Source organism: Dermacentor andersoni, chromosome 1, assembly GCF_023375885.2.
Source record: "Dermacentor andersoni chromosome 1, qqDerAnde1_hic_scaffold, whole genome shotgun sequence".
In the NCBI taxonomy this organism is placed as follows: domain Eukaryota; kingdom Metazoa; phylum Arthropoda; class Arachnida; order Ixodida; family Ixodidae; genus Dermacentor; species Dermacentor andersoni.
The window spans coordinates 148,605,779-148,631,389 of record NC_092814.1 but is presented as its reverse complement, the minus strand read 5'-3'; the positions used below and the strand labels follow the sequence as shown (position 1 = coordinate 148,631,389).

Sequence of the window (25,611 nt, the reverse complement as noted above, 5' to 3'; positions counted from 1 at the left end):
GGTCAACAAAGGTATGCCTGATGACCCCGTGAGGACCCTAATTGAAACCCCAATAGCAGCAGCATCTCTCTTGGCAGTACTAGGGAAACAGTGGTTGCATAGAAAACATATTACAGTCAAATCTCAATAATTCGAACTCGAAGGGGCCCGAAAACTTGTTTGAATTAAAAGAAGTTCGAATTAAAAGAAATACTTGTTTTTGAAGTATTTGTGCACTATAGCACGATGCACGAACAGTGCGAGTCCTGAAATATCACGGTGCACAAGCACACAGCGAGCGAGGACAATAAAACTGCCCACGCTGGCCAACGCTTGCCCTTCCCGATAATGGCAGAAAACAAAACTTCAAGAAGCGGGCTAAGCTGGTGTCAGGCCAGCGCCGCCGCCGCCGGTGCGGAGGCCGGGCATACGCAAGGACCGCCAAAGATGAGGGAGTAACTAGGGGGTTGAGAGGGATGGCAAGGGGAGCGTAGTTGCGAGGAAGGGCGGGAGGGAAGTGGGGATTTGCTTTCCCGTCAGTTTGCTGGATGGCGCTAATTACCTATGCCACCTACTGCCACAGAAGCAGCAGAGTTGCTGATGCCAGGACTGGGCCTCCGCTGCAGCTTTCCTCTGCGTGCTTGCATGTTTTTTCCTTCATCTGCTGACCGATCAGCGCTGTGTTTACCTTCTTCGTCCTGCGTTCTTAACGATAGTCACATCATATCAAGATGATGAAGTCATTGCCGCTGATCATAATCATGTTGGTGTGCTCCCTCCTGTTGCGGCGTCGCCGCCTAAAAGACAAAGGAGAATAAGGTACTGGGTGTCGCCTTTGCATCCTTGTATTCAGGGTCTGCCTTGTTGTGCAGAATCAGATATGGCGCACTGTCTCCAACAACCTTTCCATCGGGACGTCTCGGTTTAGACGTGTCATTGTAAAAAAAGAAACGCAAACGAGACCAACCAAGCCAGCCAAAACAAGCTTGAGCGAGAGCTGATGATAGTGCAAAACAAGCAGCCTGGCTGAACCAGACATGATTACGAATAGAGCGGTCAGGCGGGTCTGCACGATACCAGTTTCCAGCGCGTCCGTCACTGTAGGGGCCACTCTTTATGGTCTCCGCTCGCGGCTCACTTGCCGCTGCGGTGAGCTACGAAAAATCGGCCCAGGACCAATCCCTCCTGTGGCACGAGTTTTGCTGCTAGCATGGCTGGGGCACTAAGGTGCGACGCAGAAACGGCGATCTTGCCATTTAGGAGAGGGTGAAATTTCCACCACGTCCCCCACCCGCGCGGCGTTGAAGGTTTTCTCCTAAGCCTTTCCTCTATGGCAGTCAAAGCAACGCTGATCAGAGGCACTACCACGTGATTTGGCGCGCTGCTGAGAGCACTGTCGGAGCGTGGTATGTTCGAATTAACCGCCGCAAATTATTGCGTGTTCGTATTACTGGCCGTTTTCGCCCATTGGAATACATATAACTTTGACGGGATTATGGCGTAAGACTGAATAAACTGGTAGTTCGAATTATGCATGCTTGAATTAACGAGATTCGACAGTATATCTTCCCTTTGAAAATAACCGATATATGGCCTGCCTTTGGCAGCTTTGGAAGCAAAAATGGAAGTAAACTGTAATGAGTAGAGCAAAGAAAGAATGGAGATCAGGTACTTATTTTACTTTCAGCAGTCGGCTGTCAAATTCAGAGTAAATGTTAGCATAGACAAGAGCCAGAACCAGAAGCCATGTTATAGCTAGCTCTACTTTTCGCCATGTTCTCTGCCAAATTCACGTGATACTAGCTGTGATAAGATAAACATTGTTTTCAACTCACACCAGCAGTCATCTTTTCTACAGCCACAAGGTCCTGAGTGAGTCCTGTAGTAGTCACGGCACTCAATGGCTGAGTGTAAACTGAGAGAGAGGAAACTGGACTGGTATTTGCCTCGGCCTGGTCATTTTCCATAGTTGCCTGAAAAGAGAATTTGCTTAAGATACCTTTCCCACCTGAGACACTAAGAATGAAAGATGATACGGGCAACAACAACTTGTTTTTACACGCTCAAGAGCGCCTCAAGAACAGGAAATGTACACTAATTTCGAAGCATGGTTTCAAACATAAGATGAGATACTTCTAAGCTGCTAATTTCTCAAAAAGAACTTGCATTATATTTGCACAAACTGATAATCAAGACATATGAGGTATCATAGACTGTGACCTGAAATGACAAAAGAACATAATTTGTGTTTATTTTATGAAAAGAAAGAACTGGGAGTTTTCCATGCATAAAATGATCAGATACTTAATCAAATGTGGCACTAAACACATACCGTTTTCACACAATGTTTGGTAGCAAGCAAAATGGCAACTTCAAACCTAAACCTTTGATGCTTACACGGTAGCAAAATTAAATGCCCTACTTTGGTTTAGTTAGAGCTTAGAGTGCACTGACCTTTTACTGCTATATATTACACTGAACAAGACCTCTGCCATTCCCTTCCAAAACAGCAACTGTGAAAACCCACATCATATGGATGTGAACTATAACTGGTTCCTAGGTGCAAAGTGAAAAATTAACCCTTTGAGGGTTGATTTTTTTTGCCATATGCGATCGCCCAGGGTCGATTTTTTTTTATTGCAGATTGCAATTCTTCTGAGGGACCTATTTCGAAAAAAAAAAAAAAATTAATTTTTGTAGGGTGACCGTAAAGTGAGAAAAAAATATTTTGTGTTGGTATATATGTACTGTTTATTCATGAATAACAATAATAAAAAAAGGAAATAAACTTATAAGAATAAAAAGTTTGATGCATCGTTATACACATAGTTCAAGGCTTAGAAAATGTGCACACGAGAATATTTTGCAACTCTCAAATGTTCCTGCTCTTACACTAATATTTACGTCTATAGCGTAATCGAACTGTGTAGGTGAGCGCACTCAAGAAAACTGTGGTTGGGTGCCCATCAAAAAAGCAAAACGTGTGACAAACTTCTGCTAATCTGCATCTTATCGCCAACCAGAAGCAATTAGTTTTCGCGCGTCTCCAAAAAAGAAAAGCAAACACATGCACGGCGGCATCCTTCCTATGCGTACCTCTGTGAGCACTAAATGAGCGAGAAACAGGTGGTCGCCCTTTGAGCGATTAGTAACGAGATAGCCATCAGTTTTGCAAGTGCAAGAAGCCGAAACCGTCCGTGGAACAAAACCCAAACCGCCGCCCGCCCGTGCGCACGCCAACACGCGAGCGGTAGCATATAGACGGGCTGGAGCAAACTAGCTCTAAAACAAACCATGCAACCAAAACTGAGAGAGGGAGCCGCGTGAAAAAAATTCCCTGTATTCCCACATAGTGGCAGCACATGCCAGAAAAGAAAAAGTTGGGAAATAGGCACGCTTCTTTAAACGTACAGACGGCGCCGTAAATATACGGCATCGACCATTTTGGGCTTGTACATGGCGCCGTATACTTACGTCATTGACCCTCAAAGGGTTAAAAAAAAGGGGGTAAAAAAAAAACAAACAAAAAAGAACATGAAATAGGCATGCCGAATTTGTAAATGTGAATTCAGTTTTAACTGAAAAGGGTCCATGAAGGCAAATTTACCAGAGAACAGAGAAGGTGATCAGACACACAACTGCAAGCATATGTGTGCTCTATTGCAAGAAACCTGGTAAGGTCTAGGTCACGTTTAAGTGTGCCACCTTAAGCAACTGTTGCTTTATTTATTATTTGCTTCCATTTTGCCTGTTGCTGCAATGAAAATGAGGAGTGGGGAAGGTGGCGTATGCATAGGGGTCGGGGGAGCCCTGGCCAGAGTACTTGCTGTATTTGCGTTGCAGCCACTGCGGTGGGTGAACTGGGCAGGTTCATTGATGTTAACGCAGTATCATATCTACCTTGGAAAACAGGGGGAAGGCGGGAGATGGAAATTTAAGACGATAAGCAAAACGAGAACAAGGTGCAAGCAGGAGCCAATGTATCAACAAGTGGACTTGTCTTCAAGGCGACATATGCTTTCCTCACCACAGTATATATAGGTGGGGTTCTTCTAAAGGGGAGAGGGCGTAATGCAGGTGGGTGCGGCAACAAGCGAAGGTATGTTAGCGGCGAAGGTGTCGAATTGAGAATAAAGGAGGGCTGTGCACAAGGCCAGTGACAAGGCCGTCTGTCAATCACGTGCCAGCCGGCATGTCGACATGCACAGCACCCCCCTATTACCTGTTTCGCTGGTGATTGTGGGCTATCATGTCTCTGAAAGAGATAATAGAAGGAGTGGCAGAAACCGGTGCTCGTTAAAAAATAAACAAACAAATAAAAGAAAAAAGAAAAAGAAAGGAAAGAAAGGGAGCAAAAAAACACTAAGCAACCAAACTATGTACTGTTGCCTATAGCTTGAATAGATTTCCAAAGCTCCCTTTGAAACATTTATGCCTATTGGTTGCAGATAAGGTATGACTTATGGATAGGGTACGATTCTCTGTATTTTCTTTCTCGTTCAGAATGGAAATTTGACTGTAAGATGTAAAGTTTAAGTTCATCAAGGTTATGACTTGGTTGGTTATAATGCTCAGCAACGGCTTTGTCAAGTTTTTAGCTGTGTCTGTGCGATGTCTGTTTAATCTGACGTTCATTGACTGTCCCGCTTCACTGATATATTGTTTCTTACAGAAGGAACATTCAAGCATATGAATCACATCTGAACTTGTACAAGTAAAGCTAGATTTCCAAACAAATTAAAACTGTGGGGTTTTACGTGCCAAAACCACTTTCTGATTATGAGGTACGCCGTAGTGGGGGACTCTGGAAATTTCGACCACCCGGGGTTCTTTAACGTGCACCTAAATCTAAGTACACGGGTGTTTTCGCATTTCGCCCCCATCGAAATGCGGCCGCCGTGGCCGGGATTCGATCCCGCGACCTCGTGCTTAGCAGCCCAACACCATAGCCACTAAGCAACCACGGCGGGTTTACAAACAAATTACAAACAAACTACAGATTTCACCTGAAAACTTACACTAGCTGCATGAAACAGATGAAAACCCCAAAAGGTCTCAGAATTAAGGTCAGATGTGCCCTCGGCTTCTTACCCTCCAGGTTATTATTGAAGTGGAATGCTGTCCTAGAAAATGCATCGCTCTCTTTAATAGATAGAACACTGCAAGGAACAACTTACGATAATTACTAATCAACTCGACAGCATAAATTTATCTGAACCGGAGAAAGAGAACTTGAATAATTCGTCCAAACTAGGGAGGAAAAATTACTAGATAAATATCAGCACAAAGATATTAGAGCTGCAGATCCACCCAAGAAAACTAAGTAACCCCTACAGCACATAGCTCCACTGATAGTCCTACAGGAGAGCATCCAGAGCACTGTAGCAACGTAGTAGACATATCCCAGAGTCTAAGCTCCAAGGAAGTTGATCATCTGAAACGTGGTCTAACGTTTTGTCCCATGAAGAATGCAGATGCAGTAAACGAATACGAACTCCACAAAGATATAACAGAGTTTTCAAGATGCATGCGCATCAATGAGTTCTTTTTCGATAGGCCAGACGTAGTAAACAAGATAGAGACTCTCTTAGGCCACCTAGCACGTGGACACCGGAAACCGAACAGTGCCCAGACCTGGATTTATTAATAAAACTGATCTCAAAGGAAATTCTAGAGTCAGCGCGGCATTGCCCGAAACGAAAAAATTTGTCCCTGCCCAGCACCAAATTCTTAAAGAACTCGCGGAAAGGAATGATATTGTAATAAAACTAGCAGACAGACAAAGGCAGCAGTATCGTAATCTGGCCTATAGAAGAGTACAAGAATGAGGCCTCCAAACAACTGGGCAACCACACCCATTACAGAAAACTCGACTTTAACCCAACTTCAGACTACAGCAATATTGTGAAAAACACAATAGCGGAGCTCCTGTCCAGGGAACTAATCACGCAATCTGAATATCGCTTCACGATTCCAAAGAACAAAAAAGCAGGCTGCTTTTATCTCCTTCCTAAAATACATAAAGTTCCTGTTGAAGAAATATTTACAGCAGAAATCCCAGGTCGCCCTACTGTGTCTTAACAACACGTCTACTGAGTCACTATCTAAATCACCACCTGTCAAACATCCCCACCACCCTCCCATCTTTTGTTCCAAGACATGCCACATTTCCTTCGAATTATTGACCGCATGAACGCCAACCAAATCCTTTCCGACCGCACTATTCTAGTCACTTTGGATGTTTCTGCCCTTTACACTAACATACCCATGAGTGAAGAAATTGAAGCTGTTTCAATATCCCTCGCCATCAATCCCCAAGCGCACGCTCCTGAAGTTTACCTGTCGCTCCTTAGGTTAGTTCTCACGCTCAACTATTTCGAATTCGATTCCATTTCCTACGTGCAAACTTCTGGCACTAGCATGGGAACACCATTATCTCCCATGTATGCGAACATTTTCATGGGACAGCTTGAAGCCGACCTGTTGAAATCCTACCCTTTAAAACCTCACGCCTATCTTCGTTACATTGACGACATATTTATAATATGGGAACACTGCACAACTGCGTTAACCGACTTAATTAGCCATTTCAATCGCTTTCACCAGAGTATATTAAATTTACTGATCACCACCCTCCTAGTCAGATCAACTTCCTCGACACGACAGTCTACATAGAAAACGGGAAACTGAGAATGACACTTTACCGGAAGCCTACGAATAGCCAGCAATATTTAGACTGCAACAGTCATGACCACCGACAGTGCAAGCAAGGAATTTTTGTTGGACAAGCGAAACGAATAAGAAGAATCTGCAGCGAAGACCATGATTACATCCACCACCTAAATGACCTTAAAAAAAAAAAAAAAGCTAGCAGAAAGAAACTATTCACAAGTTGCTCTCGATAGAGCTTATGATGTGGCTTCAAGATTGGAGACAGTCGGAATTAGCGAAGAAACAGCCTACACCAGAATCTGACAGACCGCCAGCCTTTATAACAAAATATTCTAATGCACTCCCAAACATAACATCCTACAAAAGTACCACCCAATATTATCAAGTAACGAGCGTCTGAGAAAAGCATTCCCGGATGTACCAAGGGTTATCTATCGCCGCAACAGTAACTTTAAAGACATGTTAGTGCACGCAAAAGTCAGCCAACATCATTCCCTCTTAATAAAAGCATGTTGTCACCCCAGGTGCAAAACCTGCAGGCACCTTCAAAGTGACATTAAAATTAAAAGCACTGCAAATAGTTATAGACACAAAGTCAAACCTAGCTTTACTTGTACAAGTTCGGATGTGATTTATATGCTTGAATGTTCCTTCTGTAAGAAACAATATATCGGTGAAACGGGACAATCAATGAATGTCAGATTAAACGAAGATCGCACGGACAAAGCTAAAAAGCTTGACAAAGCCGTCGCCGAGCATTACAACCAACCACGTCATACCTTGATGAACTTAAACTCTACCTCTCACAGTCAGATTTCCATTCTGAAAGAGAAAGAAAATACAGAGAATCATACCTTATCCATAAGTTCAAGACATTGCAACCAATAGGCATAAACATTTCAAAGGTAGCTTTAGAATCTATTTGCTATGCTAAATTTCAAGCTATAGGTAACAACACTTGGTTTGGTTGCTTGGTTTTTCTTCCCCTTTCTTTCTGTTTTTTTTTCTTTTATGTATTTATTTGTTCCATTTCAATATTTTCTTTCTTTTTTTTCATGAGCACCGGTTTTTGTTGCTCCTTCTATTATCTCTTTCAGAGACACGACAGCCCATGACCATCAGCGTAACAGGTAATAGAGGGGTGCTGTGCATGCCGTTAACATGCCGGCTGACACATGCCTGTTGACACGTGATTGACAGACTGCTCTCACTGGTCTTGTGCACTGCACTCCTTTCTCAATTTGACATTCTCATTACTAACACACCTTCGCTCATTGCCAAGCCCACTTGCCTTATGCCCTCTCCCCTTTAGAAGAACCCTACCTATATATACTGTGGCGAGGAAAGCATATGTCACCTTGAACAAAAAAAGTCCACTTATCGAAACGTTGGCTCCTGCATTCACCTTGTTCTTGTATTGCTCATCATCATATCTACCTTGTCATTTTTCAGCATTATGCATTGGAGCTCTGTACCCTCATAATGTTACAAATGAAGACTCATTCTATTTGTGCTAGAATATTAAATATCTTGATTCCTGCATAGTCACATTACCATATGACATTTTAACCTTGCTAAAAAGACTGATTCTCAAAAACTTCATTATTTTGGATCATCATTGTAGAGTGGAATGTGCAGTCATACAGTGTATTTCAGTGTCAGAAAAATGAGTGAACCAGGCATCCCACACCACCCCTCGCCCCACTACAAGAAAGGGTGAGCTTCATGCAAAAAATTATCCGTGCAAGAAAGACTACATATGTTCTTCTAGAAAAAGATATCCACCGAAAAAAAAGAAAGCAAGTTTTTGGTGGAAACAAAATCTGCAATAAATAAAAAGTGCACCATATTTTATGAAAATAAAAACCAAAAATACTTAATTCTTACTGAAATTGTGGATGGTGTGTTGCATAACTAAGCTAACCCACCTGTGACACAGTGACAACGGCAGAGCAAGTGGCATCTTCTGACAGGTCTGATGACAGCAGCACATCCTGTCCCATGGGGTCCTCACCACCGTTGGCTGCTTGCTCTTCAAGGGCAATCTGGGAGGCTCCTTCCAGCGAGCTTGAAAGTGTCAGAAGATCCGCCTCACTCAAGATGACACGCGCATTTCGTGGAAGGGATTGCCGCAGTGCTGTCAGCTGCAACACACAAAGTTCATGCAACAAATGTTTTACAGATGTTCTAGCGAAAGCAAAAAAGTAAAATGATTTTATGTAAGGGATCCCTAAACCACGTTTTATCAGATGCTTTGTTCTTAGCTGAAATTTCCAGGACACTGCACAAGATATGCTCTGCTGCAAGAATTTTACGAGAATATATAGTAATAGTCAAGCTTGAGGCATCTTAAAATATTGCTTGACAGGCATCTTAAATTTTGCTGACAAAAATTATTCAATTATTCGATCCCGCATTTTTCGCTTTACCAGATAGCTGTCGACCCCGTAACTACAGTGTCATGCTAGAATTCCTTGAATGTGCAGAATATCATGAATTATATCCTCTTTCAAGGTGGCCATTGCAAAATGCATGTCATAAGGGGCCCAACTTTTTTGCACAGGGTTTGTTTACAAGTCATCTCTGTGTGCCGCAAAAATCAGAGGTAATAGCCATAAATGGTTAACACATGCGCCATTCAGCCTGTTCCAGTGGTCGTAAGCTACAAAATGACCCTGTCTCGCCAAAAGCTGGATGCACGCTTCATAGACCATTCCTTTACACTCTGTGCTTTTCCATATTCCACACATGATAATAAACTTGGGTCCCTGCTGTCGCTTCTGTTGGAATGCACAGCATGCTTCATTCTTCCCACCTTCTCTCCCCTATTATCCCATCGTATGAAGCTTTTGACAAGGCAACCACAATGAGCCTTTGACTACTGCACAGACTCACACCTCATTGATACCACGTGACCCCTGCACCTCTCAACTGTCGTGATGTACAGAAGCTGCTGCCCTTGAAAACAAACTATATGGCAAGAAATTTGGCATGTTTCTGAATTTATTAGATTAAAAGATCTCATAATTCAAGATTTTTTGCACGTTCCAGGAATTGGGGAGTCGTGCCAAGACTAAACAGTAGGCATCTATCAAACAAAGCAAGAAAAAAAGGGGGTCAGTTCTCCTTTCAGCTTTTCCCCATGCCATTTCATTATCAGGAGGGGCAGGGGGGTTTCTTTAGATCCAAGTAAATTTGGTAGCACTGCTTCTGAATACTACAATTTAAGCAAAATGACAAGATAGTTGCACTTTGTAATAATTTACCACATTTTTCTTTTCATGTGCAACACACAGTTTTGAGCACTTTAGGCAGCTTAATTCTGTCTGCAGTGACCTACAGCAAACCACTCAAGTAGTCAACAAATAGATCGCCACATGCAACATGCATATGTTGTATGAATTCCTGCAAGTAAGCCCTTGATGTTTTCTTCTACTTTATATATCCAATTTGGACAGAAGCACAATTGATATGTCTCCCTGCAATTAAAGAACTTTAATTTCCTTGCACCTTCCTTTCTTACAAAATCTGTTGGTCTCTCTCGGCAGTTTTGACTTAATCACCCCCTGTTCTCAATTTTTTTTTTTTGTGCATACCACAAACACATAAGCTTGCAAAAGTTATTTATTTTTACAAAAAAATATATAAATACAAAAAAAAATAAATAAAAGGTTATAAAAACATTCCACACATATCTTGGCTTGAAACCTGTGAACATGCCAGTCACCAGGTTCAGACACCAGCTGCATGCATGCATCAACATTAGCTGAATTCTGGAAGTGCCCACCGTCTGAGAGGCAGCTGCCAACCGGTCAACAGTGCCCAAGGTGGTTGAGGTGCTATGAGGGGGCCGATGCCACAGGCTAGTTGGCAGCTTGCCTGCACACGGTTCCTTCTTGTGCGCAAAGTAGGCAGCAAGCATGGTGAACTTCCTTTTGCATTTGCCACACTGGAATGTGTCTTCCTCTCCTTCTTCTTCGCTCTCCTCATCAGCAGCCGGAACCACTTCCACTGTAGACAAGCAAGCACAGGACGCGCTTACTTTTGCTTCTTGTCGGATGCTCGCAACATTTACGCAATGCAGAAATGATCAACAAAAAAAATTATGCAGACCCAACGCACATGTCATAATTTATGTGAAGCGAAGCTTTCGTGAAGTGAATAATGAACTGATATAAATTTTCCCTTTGCATTCTTGAGTTTTCGGCATAAAAGCAACATGGCGCATGTGTTCTGTCATGTACCCGTGCTATTCAATGTGACAAATCTTATATCAGCTTTTATTTCTTCATTTCTTCTTATTTATTTTAAATGTACTGGCCGCTACTTGGCCAGTCACCCGTTGTGGGTATGTGTCATAGTGTGGAATTCACACAGTGTGAACATGAACAAGCGGTGTTCATCTAAAAGAACTGGTTGGTGTGGACATGATATGTACCGCCCACTTCTTGTCCAGTCTCTTGTTGTGAGTGTGTGCCATAATATTGAACACATCATCATAATCAACACGCAGACATGTTTCCTGGGCAGTCTCTCGTTTTGCCATGTGCCACAGTATGGGAATCATAATTATCAACATGTGGCAATCATCTCGAAGAGATATCTACTACCTGCTTCTTAGGAAATCCCTTGTTGTAGGCATGTGCTATAGTATTAAAATCAATCATAACCAACACGCGGCGATCATCTCAAAGAACTAATTATCGTTGGCAAGATGTGCCACCCATTTCTTGGCCAAGCCAACACTGTTGGTATATACGATAGCATGGAAATTACCATCAAAATTAGGCTTCAGCCTTTTCAGTTTAAACTGAAAGAAACCGATAAAAGTCTGCCGAATTTATTCCGTCAAATTCGATTTTAACCAAGAAAGATCAGTTTCTTCAACCGTCGGGTGCACGAGTAACCGAGTTACTCAAATGTTCCCGACCGTTCTCGTGGCCGCGTCAAGATGCCAGCGGGCAGGCCTCCCATGTCCATTGTGGAACCTCCTCGCCACCAGCATCTGGAAGCAACAGTAGTGTATGCAGGCTTCTCCAAGGAGGCAAGTGGGAAGGCCCATCGTTGTTCTTGTTGAGATTTATTTAGTTGGCAGCATCAGCTGTTCTCTCAACTTAGCGTGATAAACAGAAAAGAGAGAGCACATGCTAATGAAGAAAACCTGGGCAAACACAAGTGTGTGTATTATAACTGGATTAAGTAATTATGACTTGACTGGAAGTGAAATGTACAGTTCCTGTGTGGACTCAATATCTCACTCACTTGTACCTGTTTATGCACGTTTCATTCCTATTCCAGTTTGATGAATAAACATGCCATTATTTGGGCCTGCCTTTTATTTTAACAGCAATGCTAAAAGCAGAACACATATGCACAGGGAAAAAAATAAAATAAAAAAGCTTAGCTGTGTGTGTGTGTATATATATACATATATATATATATATATATATATATATATATATATATATATATATATATATATATATATATATATATATATATATATATATATTCACCGATAAAAACTGACAATAAGCATTTAAAATAAAAACCGAAAAAGAAGGCACACCAAATTAAAAAAAAAATTGAAAACACTGCATGGTAACCATAACCAACACTTGGCAACCATCTGAAAGGGCTAGTGGGTGTTGGCATGAGAGAAATGTATGTGTGGTTGTGGCCTAGCATGTAACAGAGCTTACAAATTCAAAACACCAAAAAAGTGTGGTTGTTACCTAATGGTTAGAGCATCAGACTACTGTGCTAGGCGACAGAGGTTTTAAACCTGCTGCCTGGTGCACTTTACTTTTTATTTTTAAGTGAATGCGAATCTACTTGGTGAGAATTCGACCAGTGACTGACCTACCAACCGACAGGCAAAGAAAGCTTCACTTTAAAATGAGGGAGAGAAAAAAGGCAAAGCCCCTCAGGCAATCCATGATGTTATATGAATACAACCATAAGCATCTCTAGAACTAAGCCTAGTAATGGAAGCCTACAGCAGGTTGACAAAACTCAACATTCTCAAGTCATACGGTTTTCTTCTGGATCTGGCTTTTTTGATTATGATAGTTCTTTTTTTTTATCCTCTTAACATTACACACTGCACCTCTTCATCTGAACACATTACTGCAAAGAATTTCTCGTGTGCCTGAGACAAAAGTTAATTACACTATCTTGACCTCTGCCCAGTCACTTCTACAAAGAAATTATGGAACAAATTTAAAGACATTTGCAATTGCTGTGCAGATAATGTTACTGATAACACAAGTAAAGACTTTCTGAGCTGCCCCCCTGGTTTAGGCGAGGCATTTTACGCTAAAAAAAAAAGCAAGCATCTAAAACAAGCATATATTTCAGAACACTGTTCTTGGCCCACAAAGAATTTTTAGCCAAACAGTAAATAGTGTTAAACAGCAGTATTTTCAAATCATATTGCTTAACTTTATGCATAATTTGCCAGAAATGTTAGCAACATTATAGGTAAAAAGAAAACGCCACTAAATGAGATAATGCATGACAGTGCACTCCTTGTAAACATGCAAAGTATTGCTATTCATTTTAATACCAACTATCACAGCATTTTTTTTTTCATTTTCAGTGCGAATGAACGTATCGCTGCATTCATCACATTTTCCTAAAACAAATGTTTCCTTGTCAGGTGTGCTTTTCTATGCTAATTAATGTGAAGACAAAGGTTTCGTGTAGCTGTAATAATATTTCGAACATTTTTATTTATTGCTGCGCAGAGATATCTTCAAGTTTCTCATCGTCACATGGCATAAATAACTAAACTTCCTTCAGACCAGTGAACAGAGCTCGTCCCACCTTAGCTCAACAAGGGCAATATCACTTCTAGTTACCATCCCACATAGCTAACATTCTCCTGCTGTAACATTTTTAAGGATATAACAGTTACACAACTTCAGTCCATGATGAGAAAAGCATGTTCACCAGATTCCAGCATGGCTTCTGGAAAAAGCTACTCCACTGCTACACAACAAACCTCAGGAATGTCAGACTGATATTATTTCTCATATTTTACCAAAGCTTTTATCTCCTTTATCATGTGAAGTTCATCTTCAAGCTTTTTTATTCAGATTTGTGCTTACCTAATAAACTGCAGCCAACCTTTTTCTCTAAAACTGTTTTTCGAATTCACCCCTTGTTACCTCCAATCTTCCCCAGGAGCTTTAAGACTTCTTATATTTCTTATATACATAAATGTCACCCTTACCTTAATTACTGAACCTGTGAAAATAACGTTGTTTGCAGATGACAGCGTACTGCTCAGTGAAATTTGCAACCATAAGGATCAGTTTGCACTTAATGTAAACCCTCACTGCCTCCATAGGTGGTGGCAGTAAATGGAATATGAAGCATCATCATCATCATCATCATCATCATCATCATCATCAGCAGCAGCAGCAGCAGCAGCAGCAGCCTATTTTATGTCCACAGCAGGATGAAGGACTCTCCCAGCAATCTCCAACTACCCATGTCCTGCGCCGATTCCAACTAGCGCCCGCAAATTTCCCAATTTCATCGCCCCACGTAGTGTTCTGCCATCCTCAACTGCACTTCCCTTCTCTTGGCACTAATTCTGTAACTCTAATGGTCCACCAGTTATCTAACCTACGCATCACATGACCTGCCCAGCCCCCTTTTTTCTTTTAATGTCAACTAGAACATCAGCTATACCCATTTGCTCTCTGATCCAAACCGCTCTCTTTCTGTCTCTTTAACATTATGCTTAGAATTCTTTGTTCCATCGCTCTCTTTGCATGGTCCTGAACTTGTTCTCAAGCTTCTTAGTCAGAACAAAACAGTACTTATGAGATGACCAATTATAGAACCAGCCTCTCGTTTTCGTGCAATTTTAAATATGAATCATTTACAAAATTAACTGAGTGCAAATACCTTGGAGTCTATAGCGAACAACTTCAACTGGAATCAACAGATTTCTAATGCACGTGCATGATCATCCTAGAAGCTCTGTTTTCTAATACACGAATTAAAGAATACTCCCTTCTGAATGGAAACCACCAGCTAATACATAAATTTTAGACCTCACCCTTGGGCGTGGCTGCACAGTGCTCTATAAGAAAACAAATGCCAATGCATTGGAAATTGTTAGGCTTATCTGTGCGAATGACCAAGTGAGTCCATCTGCATGGTCCTAACATCACCACTTGCACTCCCCACTATGCGAGGGACCCAAGGAGGGTGCATGCTGGTTTGAACAATGCCGGAGACTCAGTGAGTCATCCACGTGGCTCCAACATCGCTATTTGCACTCCCCACTATGCAGGGGACCATAGGAGGCTGCATGTTGGTTTCAATAATGCCAGAGGCCAAGTGAATCATCCATGTGGCCTGTCATTGCCACTGCACACTCTATTCTGCAAGCAAACAAAGGAGGCCTACAGCATGCCAATCAGGGAAGAAGAAAGCAATGCTAGAAAGCTGCTAGTGAGGCAATCTTGTGGACAATTTTCACAACCGCCACTTCCATGAATTTGTTGTACGGAAGGCTTTGTCACAAGGGCAACCTTGTACTGTGAAGGGAGTGCCATGCTGGTTCTGTTCTTCGATAAAGGCAACATGGTGCAAGGTGTATCGTGCCAGTGATTGCGTCTTAGGAAGACAGGACTTTTTGTCCTACTGTGACAAGGTTGCAGCAAGCCTATAAGGCCAACACAATAGCCGGGTGAGGGACCCCATTTCTGCTGCTGCATCAGACAGCTGCTGCAGGCTGCCCTCGCCGAAGCTTATGCTGCTGGTAGCCTCAGGGAAGGGAGAGAAAGGTGTGGTGGACAGAAGCAACATGGACGAATAATGTTCGAGTGTGGGACATTGAAGCACTTGAATGGGTGAAGGCACGAATGTCTTTGTTGTGGAGAGGCTGCTTATTTAGTACTAACTCATTGTATGAGGAGGAAGATGTCGACAAGATGACGTGAAAGGCGAAGTCGGAATAAACATGTTACAGTGTGCTACAGTCAATGTCATCTAGGCGATCTCTTCAATGTGCCTGCAGAGGCAAAAAAAAAACTTCACATCAACTGAAATGATTCAGCATAAGATCATCCATTTCATTTTCTCCATTTCTCCAGGCACAGACCCACTGATTTGTCAACAGATTTGATGTTACAGCTTAGTGTTCTAACATTACAAGAGTGGCATAAAGTTCATTGAGCCAAGTTACCCTTTTTGCTAAAAAGTAATAAGTGACAAGCACTCTCATCTGCATGAAACCATTGAAAATGCAAATCATGATGCACCACCATGCCTGTTCTCTTACTCCATACAGCACAAGTAAGCAATCTTTCTTTCCTTGAACAATAACAGAATGGAACAATCCTTGAATTCCTAGTACTGATATTATTAGACTTATTTATTCTTGATGTGCTGCTGTGTTACTAACACTGGATGTCATAGTTTGTCTTGTATTGCTTCAGTGTGAAATTCTTACATCTTGTATTTATTTTTATTTTCCCCTCCTGCATCGTTCAATGAGGCCTAAAGTATCAAATAAATAAATTAATAATTTCGACAGATACTTGCTCTGGCAGCAAACTGACAGTAATTCCTTTTTTCCAAATTGGAGGTCCTACAACAATTATAGCATCAGAAGACAAGCTCAAGATGTATGAAAGTGAACATACACGATTAACACAAAATACAAAGTAGAAGGCATTAAGTGACATTTATTAGGCATTGCTAAGTAGCCTTGTGGCATTGTTTAGGCATCTAGTTAGTTACTTGAGGCTTGCAAAGAGTTAATGCTAACGTATTTCTGTTGGATCAACCAACTGACTGAATAACCTTTTTTCTATCTGACACTATGCCATACTACAAACTGCTGCATTTATAATGCAATAATGTGCCAAAGATGATCAGGTTGCAATGCCACAAAGCCTTATGCAGCCAGAAGGATGAACTTTAGACAAATCCACGTACTGACCATCATTTCCATGCTGACTGAACCACCATGCTTACAGCTTCCATAGACACAAACGCCAGAGTTCTCTTAGCAGTGGTGGAACAGCTATTTAACCTTTTGGCACACGCAAAAATCTGATTTGGCACAGTGACAAGCACTTTAGGTGCAGTGTCCAACACACATTTATATAACAGATATATTAAGCCAATAAATATAGTGGAGCAGGCTTTATGTGCGTCAATGAGGTAGTCAGGCTAAACATTACCAAACCAGTTTAATTATTGTGCCACATATCACCCTATAAAACTACTTCTACCATTGAGACTTACAACAGGCATTGCATATTCGATGTGCTTCAAGTGAGCAAGGAAAGAAAAGTTTATGGAACTAGGGCATGTCACCAAGACGACGCCCTAGGATGTGCACAACTAAAGTTACAGGGAATACATCCACACTTTTCTTCTAATGTGCACAATCTCTCCTGGATGATGGTGCCATGGAACATGTAAGCTGACTAAATTACAACCACAAAACATGCTCTTTCAATTGTGCAGGGTTGCGAAGAAGGTTCCCACTCATTAGCAAATTATACACCAGCAGTTGAACACACGTATTACAATATATTTTTAAGTGGCATCAACAGCAAGTATGATACTGTGCAATCACAGATTATACGAGGCTTCTTTTCGGTCAGACATTCTCCTCGAGTCATTTCTTGTACCAGTGGCTTACAGAGTGAACTCTGTAAGCCACTGGTACAAGAAATACTGAACTGCAGCACAAACGACAGAAACAAAAAGACCGTACAGCAGCATTACACTGGAACATTTGCCAGAGAGATGCAACAAAAGCATGAAGACAGCAAATGCAGTGACTATGGCTGCTCCGATGAATTCCAGGATGATTAGGATGACAGCTTGCTTCAGATTTTGGTTTCAGATTTACTATGAAGGTCACACCAACAAGAGGGGTCTTTCGTTCTTCTGATTTGGCACAGGATTGGTGCAATTTTCAGCAAAAATGCCGTTTTAAAGCAGGATGGCACAAACGACCACTCTTGACGCAATAGGCACAGCTGCTGCACCACTGCTCTAGTAATTTATGAACCAAATTCTATGCTGGTAGCAGGTGGTGAAGCTGCTATTCTGGAAACTGGTCTTTTAGCTGTTAATTGGCCAATATGACCCCTTTTCAACCAGTGATGCCAAGACTGTCAAAATTAATATCCCTCCAGAGCAATGTGTGGCAAGAACTGACAGCACAAATCAATGAATAAATGACAGTCTTGTTAAGTGATACACTTTTTAAACCTTTACCACATGCAAACAATTCTTGTCAAGTAACTTGCATGCAACTTGTAGAGCATTTCAGGAATAGAACTTGCAAGGAAAAAAAAAAAAAAAAACACATTTGTACCTACCCCTCTCATTTTGAGTTCCTGGTTGGCTAGTCTCAAGAAGTTGCTGTACAGCTAAAACTGTTTGGGCATCCAGGACATTTCCTGTAAGGTGCAGTATTATAAGTACAGAATGATGCTCACTTATACCAGATGAATGGGGGTTGAGGGAAAAGCTTAAATTGTGGGGTTTTACGTGCCAAAACCACTTTCTGATTATGAGGCACGCCGTAGTGGAGGACTCCGGAAATTTCGACCACCTGGGGTTCTTTAACGTGCACCTAAATCTAAGTACACGGGTGTTTTCGCATTTCGCCCCCATCGAAATGCGGCCGCCGTGGCCGGGATTCGATCCCACGACCTCGTGCTCAGCATCCCAACACCATAGCCACTGAGCAACCACGGCGGGTAAGGGAAAAGCTTGTAGAACTTAGGTTCCCTTCCTCATGCATGCTCCTCTAAACAGCACCATAAGAGCTTTATTTTGTTACGAAATGAGGGACCAAGTTCTGCTAACATAAGGACAACCAGATTATGTACAGCATATACAGTCAGTGCTCATAGACATTCTCACTTTGCTCACAAAACACAGTTTACTTTAGAGGCACTTGACCTCAAATATGCTATACTGTCAATTTGTGCTATTTAAATGACAATTTTTTTACACCTCACACCAGTTTGTGATACGTATTTATGGTACTACGTGACTGGTTCCTACTGCGCTCCAGCTTGGTTTCTGCAATGTGGAGCCCTCTCATCATTGGAGCCAAAGAAAGCCTGCCCCAGCTGAATGCTGAGCTGTTACCAGAGCTATTGGAGTAGCCACGTCATCAAGATTCTGTTAGATCTTGGTCGCACTCCTAGCTTGAAGGCAAGAACGCCTATGAGTGGTCTGAATGAAACAAGCAAATGTATTTCGAGTGCTTGATTTCGACCAGCCGAATGTAAACCGCACCGTGAGAGCACTCTAGAGCACGAGAAAGCGATCAGTCGAATGTAACATTAGCAAGATTGCATTGTCTACTAGTAGTAATCTACAAATATTAGAAGGTGCCACTAAAAAGTGCCAAAAGTCCTGGGACTTGTCACTTTTTATTTTAACTGTTCTGTATCACATGTTTCAAAAGTAAAAACAATGAGCTAAACCGAGGTAAAGAACATATTCAGGAAGCACAGCTTACAGGTTTTGCTTTCATCAACTTACACTGATTGATTGGATCTCTTCATTGTAATAAGTGTGACTCGACATATAGAGCACAACTCAGCACAAAACCGCTCTGAAGAAGCGCTTAGACAAACTTTCCATTGCCTTAATACATCTTAGAGTTTTATTCTCATGCTCGCCTAGTAATGTACAATGCCTGCATGGACGTTTCGAAATGTCTTGGATTGTGCCCATTTAAAACCAACAACAAAATAGTAACAGTGCAAGTTGACAGAGCGCACGCAGAGCGCGTGTCGTGTGCACCCCATTGCCTGTTGGTGACATGGTTCTCCCACTTGTTTTAAGTGTTACAATCGGTGATTATCAATAACAGATCGCTTCTGAAGACTTGACGATAACGGTACTCGACATGCTGTTTCAGCCCTCCCAAGCATGGTCCCATACAAAACGCAGAGGGGGATACGTAGCAAAGATATCACAAAATAGCACAAAAGAGCATTTAATGAATAATTACAAATTATGTCATAGATGCATATTTACGAAGGAAAGAAAAAGAAAAGCATTCCATGGCAACATTTAACGTAAACACAATCTTTGAACGTGAGTGCCAAGCGAGTCCGCAGCACCAAGTGCCGCGCTGAACAAACACCCTAGCCTTTACATAGTGACGATGAGCCTTAAAAAAAAAAAAACAATTAATGCCCGTACAACTTACTAAATGCACAATGAAAATCGAGGACACAAAAACGGGTGGGACATAAAATACAATAGCGATGGTCTTCGCACACAACGAACGTGCGAGCCATGGAAGTGTACGACCGCATGCACCAATAAACATGGTGTATTATGAATCACTGTACCACATCAATGCTATCGGTGTGCAGATTAAATCCATTTAACGTCAATCCAAATCAAGTAGCACTGCTAGACAATGTGCAAGTATATTAATATACTATCATGCCGCCCATCCTTCCACAGTTTAGTGCAAGTTACAAAAAGGATATTCGGTGAAGTAGTGATGTTACCTGTCAGCGCATCAATCAGTAGTTGTGCCATGGACTTATGGTACAGTCCTGATAATTAATCACAGAAAAAGAAATCGCAGATAACATTCCACACGCAATGTAACTTGTGTAGGGCAGATACCGTTTCGTTTACCGAATAAGTCGATTCGGCCACTGCATCACTGAAGCCGTAGTTGCCTATTCGCAGTGCAACGGGCGTCACCGGGTGTGTATATATATATATATACATAACGATTTGCACTGATTGACATTTGTAATTATATTTAAGTAAAATTTTATGCGCTTATAACTATTGTTGGAAATAGGTAAACTGACGCACGAATGTCATGTTTTGTTTAAATTTCGAACACGTAAAGGCCATCAAGAAAGTTGGAATTCGTGAGACACGCAAAGGCATACAAAATTGATCAGTTCCAATGAATATAAAAGATATAGTTAAATAATTTTTGAATCACTTTGTGACAACGACTGCTTTCTGCAGGACACTGTCCAGGCTGGTCCAGGCAAAATAAACCATATAAACATCCACGGTGCCACGGAATCGCCGGTCAGTACAGACAACCCTGAGCGCCGCAGCGTTCCCGAGGGGCTGTTCCGCGGAGCCCGTCGCAAGGGTTTCTTACGTTACCTTCGCACATAGTACGTTTTCTCCGACAATTGCGCTGTTTTGAGCACTTCGAGAAGGCGCCTGTGTGTGCGAGCAAGCGAGCAACGTGAGAGAACGACAAGTCGACCGATTCGTTAAACGCAAAGATGCCTGCAGTGCGAGGGGACGGCATCCGCGGCCTGGCGGTGTTCATATCGGATATCCGAAACTGCAAGAGCAAGGAGGCGGAGATCAAGCGCATCAACAAGGAGCTTGCAAACATTCGTTCCAAGTTTAAAGGGGACAAGACACTTGATGGCTACCAGAAGAAGAAATACGTGTGTAAGCTCCTGTTCATTTTCCTTTTGGGCCACGACATTGACTTCGGCCACATGGAGGCGGTAAACCTGCTCAGCTCGAACAAATACTCCGAAAAGCAAATAGGCTACCTGTTTATCTCTGTGCTGTTGAACGAGAACAGCGAGTTAATGCGACTCATTATTCAAAGCATCAAGAACGACCTGTGCGCCCGCAACCCCATCCACGTGAACCTTGCGCTGCAGTGCATCGCCAATATTGGAAGCCGTGAGATGGCCGAGACCTTTGGCGGCGAGATCCCCAAGCTCCTGGTATCCGGCGACACCATTGACGTGGTGAAGCAAAGCGCCGCACTATGTTTGCTGCGGTTGTTGCGTACCCTGCCGGACATTACGCCCAGCGGTGAATGGACATCGCGCATCATACACTTACTCAACGACCAGCACATGGGCGTCGTTACGGCTGCTGTGAGCCTCATTGACGCACTGGTCAAGAAGAACCCGGACGAGTACAGGGGCTGCGTGTCCTTGGCGGTGTCTCGGCTAAGCCGCATCGTGACCGCATCGTACACGGACCTGCAAGACTACACTTACTACTTCGTGCCGGCTCCCTGGCTGAGCATGAAGCTTCTGCGCCTGCTGCAGAACTACCCGCCCCCTGACGACCCAGGTGTCCGAGGTCGCCTGAACGAGTGTCTTGAGACCATCCTGAACAAGGCTCAGGAGCCGCCCAAGTCTAAGAAAGTGCAGCATTCCAATGCGAAGAATGCGGTGCTCTTTGAAGCGATATCGCTCATTATCCACATGGACCGACTGGGCGCAGTCATTGAGCCGAACCTGCTCGTGCGAGCCTGCAATCAGCTAGGGCAATTTTTACAGCATCGTGAGACTAATCTGAGGTATCTGGCCCTGGAGAGTCTCTGCCTGTTGGCCACTTCGGAGTTCTCCCACGAGGCCGTGAAGAAGCACCAGGAGACGGTCGTGAACGCGCTCAAGACGGAGCGCGATGTTAGCGTTCGTCAGCGAGCCGTCGACCTGCTCTATGCCATGTGCGACAAGTCCAACGCAGAAGAGATTGTGGCAGAGATGCTGGCATATCTGGAAACAGCAGACTACTCCATCCGTGAGGAGATGGTCCTCAAGGTCGCCATTTTGGCAGAAAAGTATGCCTCGGACTACACATGGTACGTGGATGTCATCCTTAACCTCATCCGCATTGCAGGTGATTACGTCAGTGAGGAGGTCTGGTACCGTGTCATCCAAATAGTTATCAACAGAGAGGATGTGCAAGGTTATGCCGCAAAGACTGTCTTCGAGGCACTTCAAGCACCTGCCTGCCATGAAAACATGGTCAAGGTAGCTGGTTATATCCTTGGAGAGTTTGGCAACTTGATTGCTGGTGATCAGCGTTCCAGTCCACTGATCCAGTTTCAGCTACTGCACTCCAAGTATCATCTTTGTTCTGCCAGTACCAGAGCACTCTTGCTGACCACATATGTGAAGTTCATCAATCTTTTTCCAGAGATTAAAACTGAAATCCAGAATATCCTTGGTAGCAACAACAACATTCGATGTGCTGACTCAGAGTTGCAGCAGCGTGCGGTTGAATACTTGAGCCTGAGCCAGATTGCTTCACCTGATGTGCTGGCAACAGTTTTAGAAGAAATGCCGCCATTTCCTGAAAGAGAGTCTTCAATCCTGGCGATCCTTAAGCGCAAGAAACCAGGCATGTCTGAAGGTATTAATGCCAGCAATAAGGAAAACCTTCGTGCAGCGCCATTGCTGGTAGATGGTGCCGCTCCTGCAAATGGAACAACAGCCCCTGCAACTATGGACCTGCTTGGCCTTTCTCTCGACCAGACTGCTCCACCTGCCCCACCAGCATCCACAAATGGCACGACAGCTTGCTTAGTAGACGTGTTTGAAGATCAGTCTTCAGGATCACAGGGCAGCACAGCTGTGGTGGTTTCTAGTGAAGAGGGTCTCAAAAAATTTGTATGCAAGCATAATGGCATTTTATTTGAAAATGACCTTCTGCAGATTGGTGTCAAGGCTGAATTTCGGCAGAATCTTGGCCGTGTTGGACTCTTCTATGGTAACAAGACTGCATCCCAGTTTCAGAGTTTTCTGCCCAACGTGACAATCGACAACATGGCACTAAGCATCCAGTTGAAGCCTGTGGAACCAGCCATTGAAGCAGGAGCACAAGTCGAGCAGATGGTCAACGTGGAGTGCGTTCAGGACTTTGCAGAAGCTCCAGGACTGGTTGTGCAGTTCGTCTATTGTGGTGTGCAGCAGAAGTTTACTCTGCAGCTGCCAGTGTTTCTTAACAAGTTTTTGGAGCCAACAATTATGAACTCTGAGTCATTCTTTTCCCGCTGGAAGAATCTGAGTAGCCCTGGTCAAGAGGAACAGAAGATATTCAAAGCACGCTTTCCCATGGAGAATGAGGGCATCCGCAGCAAGCTCTCCGGCTTTGGCATGCAGCTCCTGGATGGCATTGATCCTAACCCAGACAACTTTGTCTGTGCCGGAATCATCCATACTCGTGCTCTTCAAATTGGTTCCTTGCTGCGACTTGAACCCAACCGGCAAGCGCAGATGTATCGGCTTACCATTCGAAGCAGCAAGGACGGAGTGTCCAAGATCCTAGTTGACCTGCTGCAGGAGCACTTTTAAAGTGCCCATCTTAAGGCCTTGCGAGGCTAACTGCTCCTTTTTTTTCCCACTCTGATGTTAAAAGGAAATGTACTTAAATAGCTTGGTGTTGGAGTTTCTTCCTGTGGATGTGTTTACTTCACTTTTGTTTATTGGCCAGTAGCTGTTCGATGCTGTTAGTTTGCGTACTTAGCATGAGCAGGAGCAGTCTTCATCAAACCTCAGATCAGTTGCTTTTCCATCAGCCTCTTCCTTCAACTCCAGGGAAATTTGTATGGATTATGTGAGCTTGCGGAGGAATGTGTAATGTCAAACTGTGGCAAGATTTAAGCTAGTCACATCAAGAGCAACATGGTACAGTGCGACACTGGCATTCTCATTATTTTTTTATTTTTACTGGTCAAGTAGCTCACTACTTTGAGATTCAAGCACAAAAGAGGTCTTTTTTTTTTTTTCTTGTGTTACCCTATGGTCGATTGTGATACCTTGTGTTTTATGCTGTTCTTCGCATGTGATGGTCACCATTAGTTTTGTTTGATATGTGCTCTTTGGTTCTTTGTCCATGCTCTTGAAACGAATCTTGTTTGTCCTGCTGTAGCATAATGGTAGGCTAGGCTGTCTGGTCTCTGTAATGAGTTGTCCTTTGTTGTCCTTACTGTCTCGAGATTTCAAGCAGGTCTTTGTTGTGCCCCAAAATTTAAGAAGTTTGTTTCTTTATCTGCTGTTATGGCTGTGTAACAGCTTTATTTTGAGTTTAACTATCAGCATGCAATTCTAGGTTTGCTTCCTTGACATTCCAAGATAGTGCATTTTGCTCTTTTGCTTTCTTTGCTTTTCTTTTCCTCTAGACCTGCAATTCTCTGTAGAGGCCATTGTCCGAACTTTCCTTAGGTGTGCTCCTGTAACTTTAGTGTAGCCACACATTAATACTGCTCTTGTCCCACTGCTAAAGGTGAAACCTGCAACTTTCTGCACACAGATTGTGCCATGTTTGAATGCTTGCATTGCCAAGGGCTTGTTGTGTAGTTATATTTAAGTCATTGATAAAAAATGGTTAACTGCATTGTGCACATTCCCCAGTACAACCACTGGGCTTTTCATTTTGTCTAACAATGCTACTCTGGGCGCTGTAATAAAGAACTGCTCATTCTTACTTTTCCCTAACTGCTTTGCACACAGCCCAGCCTGGAAGTGCAGCAAAACATAACCCCATTGCTGCTTTACTAAGTGTTTCGCAAGGCCTTTGGTTGTGTGGAAACTACCCTTGCTTGAAACATCTGTTTAAAGTGTGTGGTCATGTGACATCTGCATGAATGTAGTGTTATGCACTGCGGTCAGTAGTCAGCCCTATCCCATGGGCAGATGTTTGTAGCTTACTGCAAATGTTATGCCATCCCAAGGTGTTCATGAGCATTTGCGGGGAAATTGTGGTGAGCTCTGTGTAGTGGATCGGCACAATTTTTTGTTACAAGCATTGGACTCGGCATGCTGCTTGCATTAATCAGTGTTTTGGTGTAAATGGAAACTCATTTTATGTAAAGTGATTTTTCGGCTACTAGATGCCCCTGTGAATCTGACAAGCCAATAAATGCTTAGCAAGTATGTCATCTGTAAAGTGGACTTTCACTGTTCTACCATTTGGGTCATGACACGAAAGTCATTTTGTATTTCAGTCTGTTGAAAGTTTGGTAAGTAGTGTTTTGGCCAGGAAGGTTCACCTGGTTGTAGTAAGGTTTGCTGCACCATTTAGACAGTAAGCAGGTAATTGATGTAAACCAGGCACCCATATTTGCACAATACACTTTCGTGTGCTCTTCAGTTGTTTGGGAAAAGACGGGGAAGGCAGGAGATGGAAATTCAAGACGAT

At 42.9% G+C, this 25,611-nt stretch overlaps 2 protein-coding genes across 5 annotated transcripts in view; one reads left to right on the top strand and one right to left on the bottom strand.

Annotated features, from left to right (window-relative positions):
- LOC126544839 (zinc finger protein 341-like) overlaps positions 1–20,368 on the bottom strand; it is a 76,723-nt gene extending 56,355 nt beyond the window's left edge. For 2 of the 4 annotated variants that reach the window (XM_050192340.2, XM_050192342.3), the window contains exons 1-5: positions 19,874–20,153; positions 18,018–18,098; positions 10,439–10,662; positions 8,580–8,795; positions 1,815–1,952 (exon numbers count right to left, since the gene is read on the bottom strand). In XM_050192340.2, the coding sequence (XP_050048297.1) occupies positions 1,815–1,952; positions 8,580–8,795; positions 10,439–10,662; positions 18,018–18,098; positions 19,874–19,982 (768 nt within the window). In that variant the 5' untranslated portion in view covers positions 19,983–20,153. Of the gene's footprint in view, positions 1–1,814; positions 1,953–8,579; positions 8,796–10,438; positions 10,663–11,581; positions 11,657–18,017; positions 18,099–19,873; positions 20,154–20,183 lie in introns of those variants that run through there. The other 2 variants (XM_055062153.2, XM_050192343.3) reach the window with 2 other exon arrangements.
- A 351-nt stretch (positions 20,369–20,719) lies between these two features.
- Positions 20,720–25,359, top strand: LOC126544837 (AP-2 complex subunit alpha-like). The gene has a single exon (XM_050192337.3). The coding sequence runs from the start codon at positions 20,937–20,939 to the stop codon at positions 23,763–23,765; it is 2,829 nt and encodes a 942-aa protein (XP_050048294.1). The 5' UTR covers positions 20,720–20,936; the 3' UTR covers positions 23,766–25,359.
- The last annotated feature ends 252 nt before the right edge of the window (positions 25,360–25,611 follow it).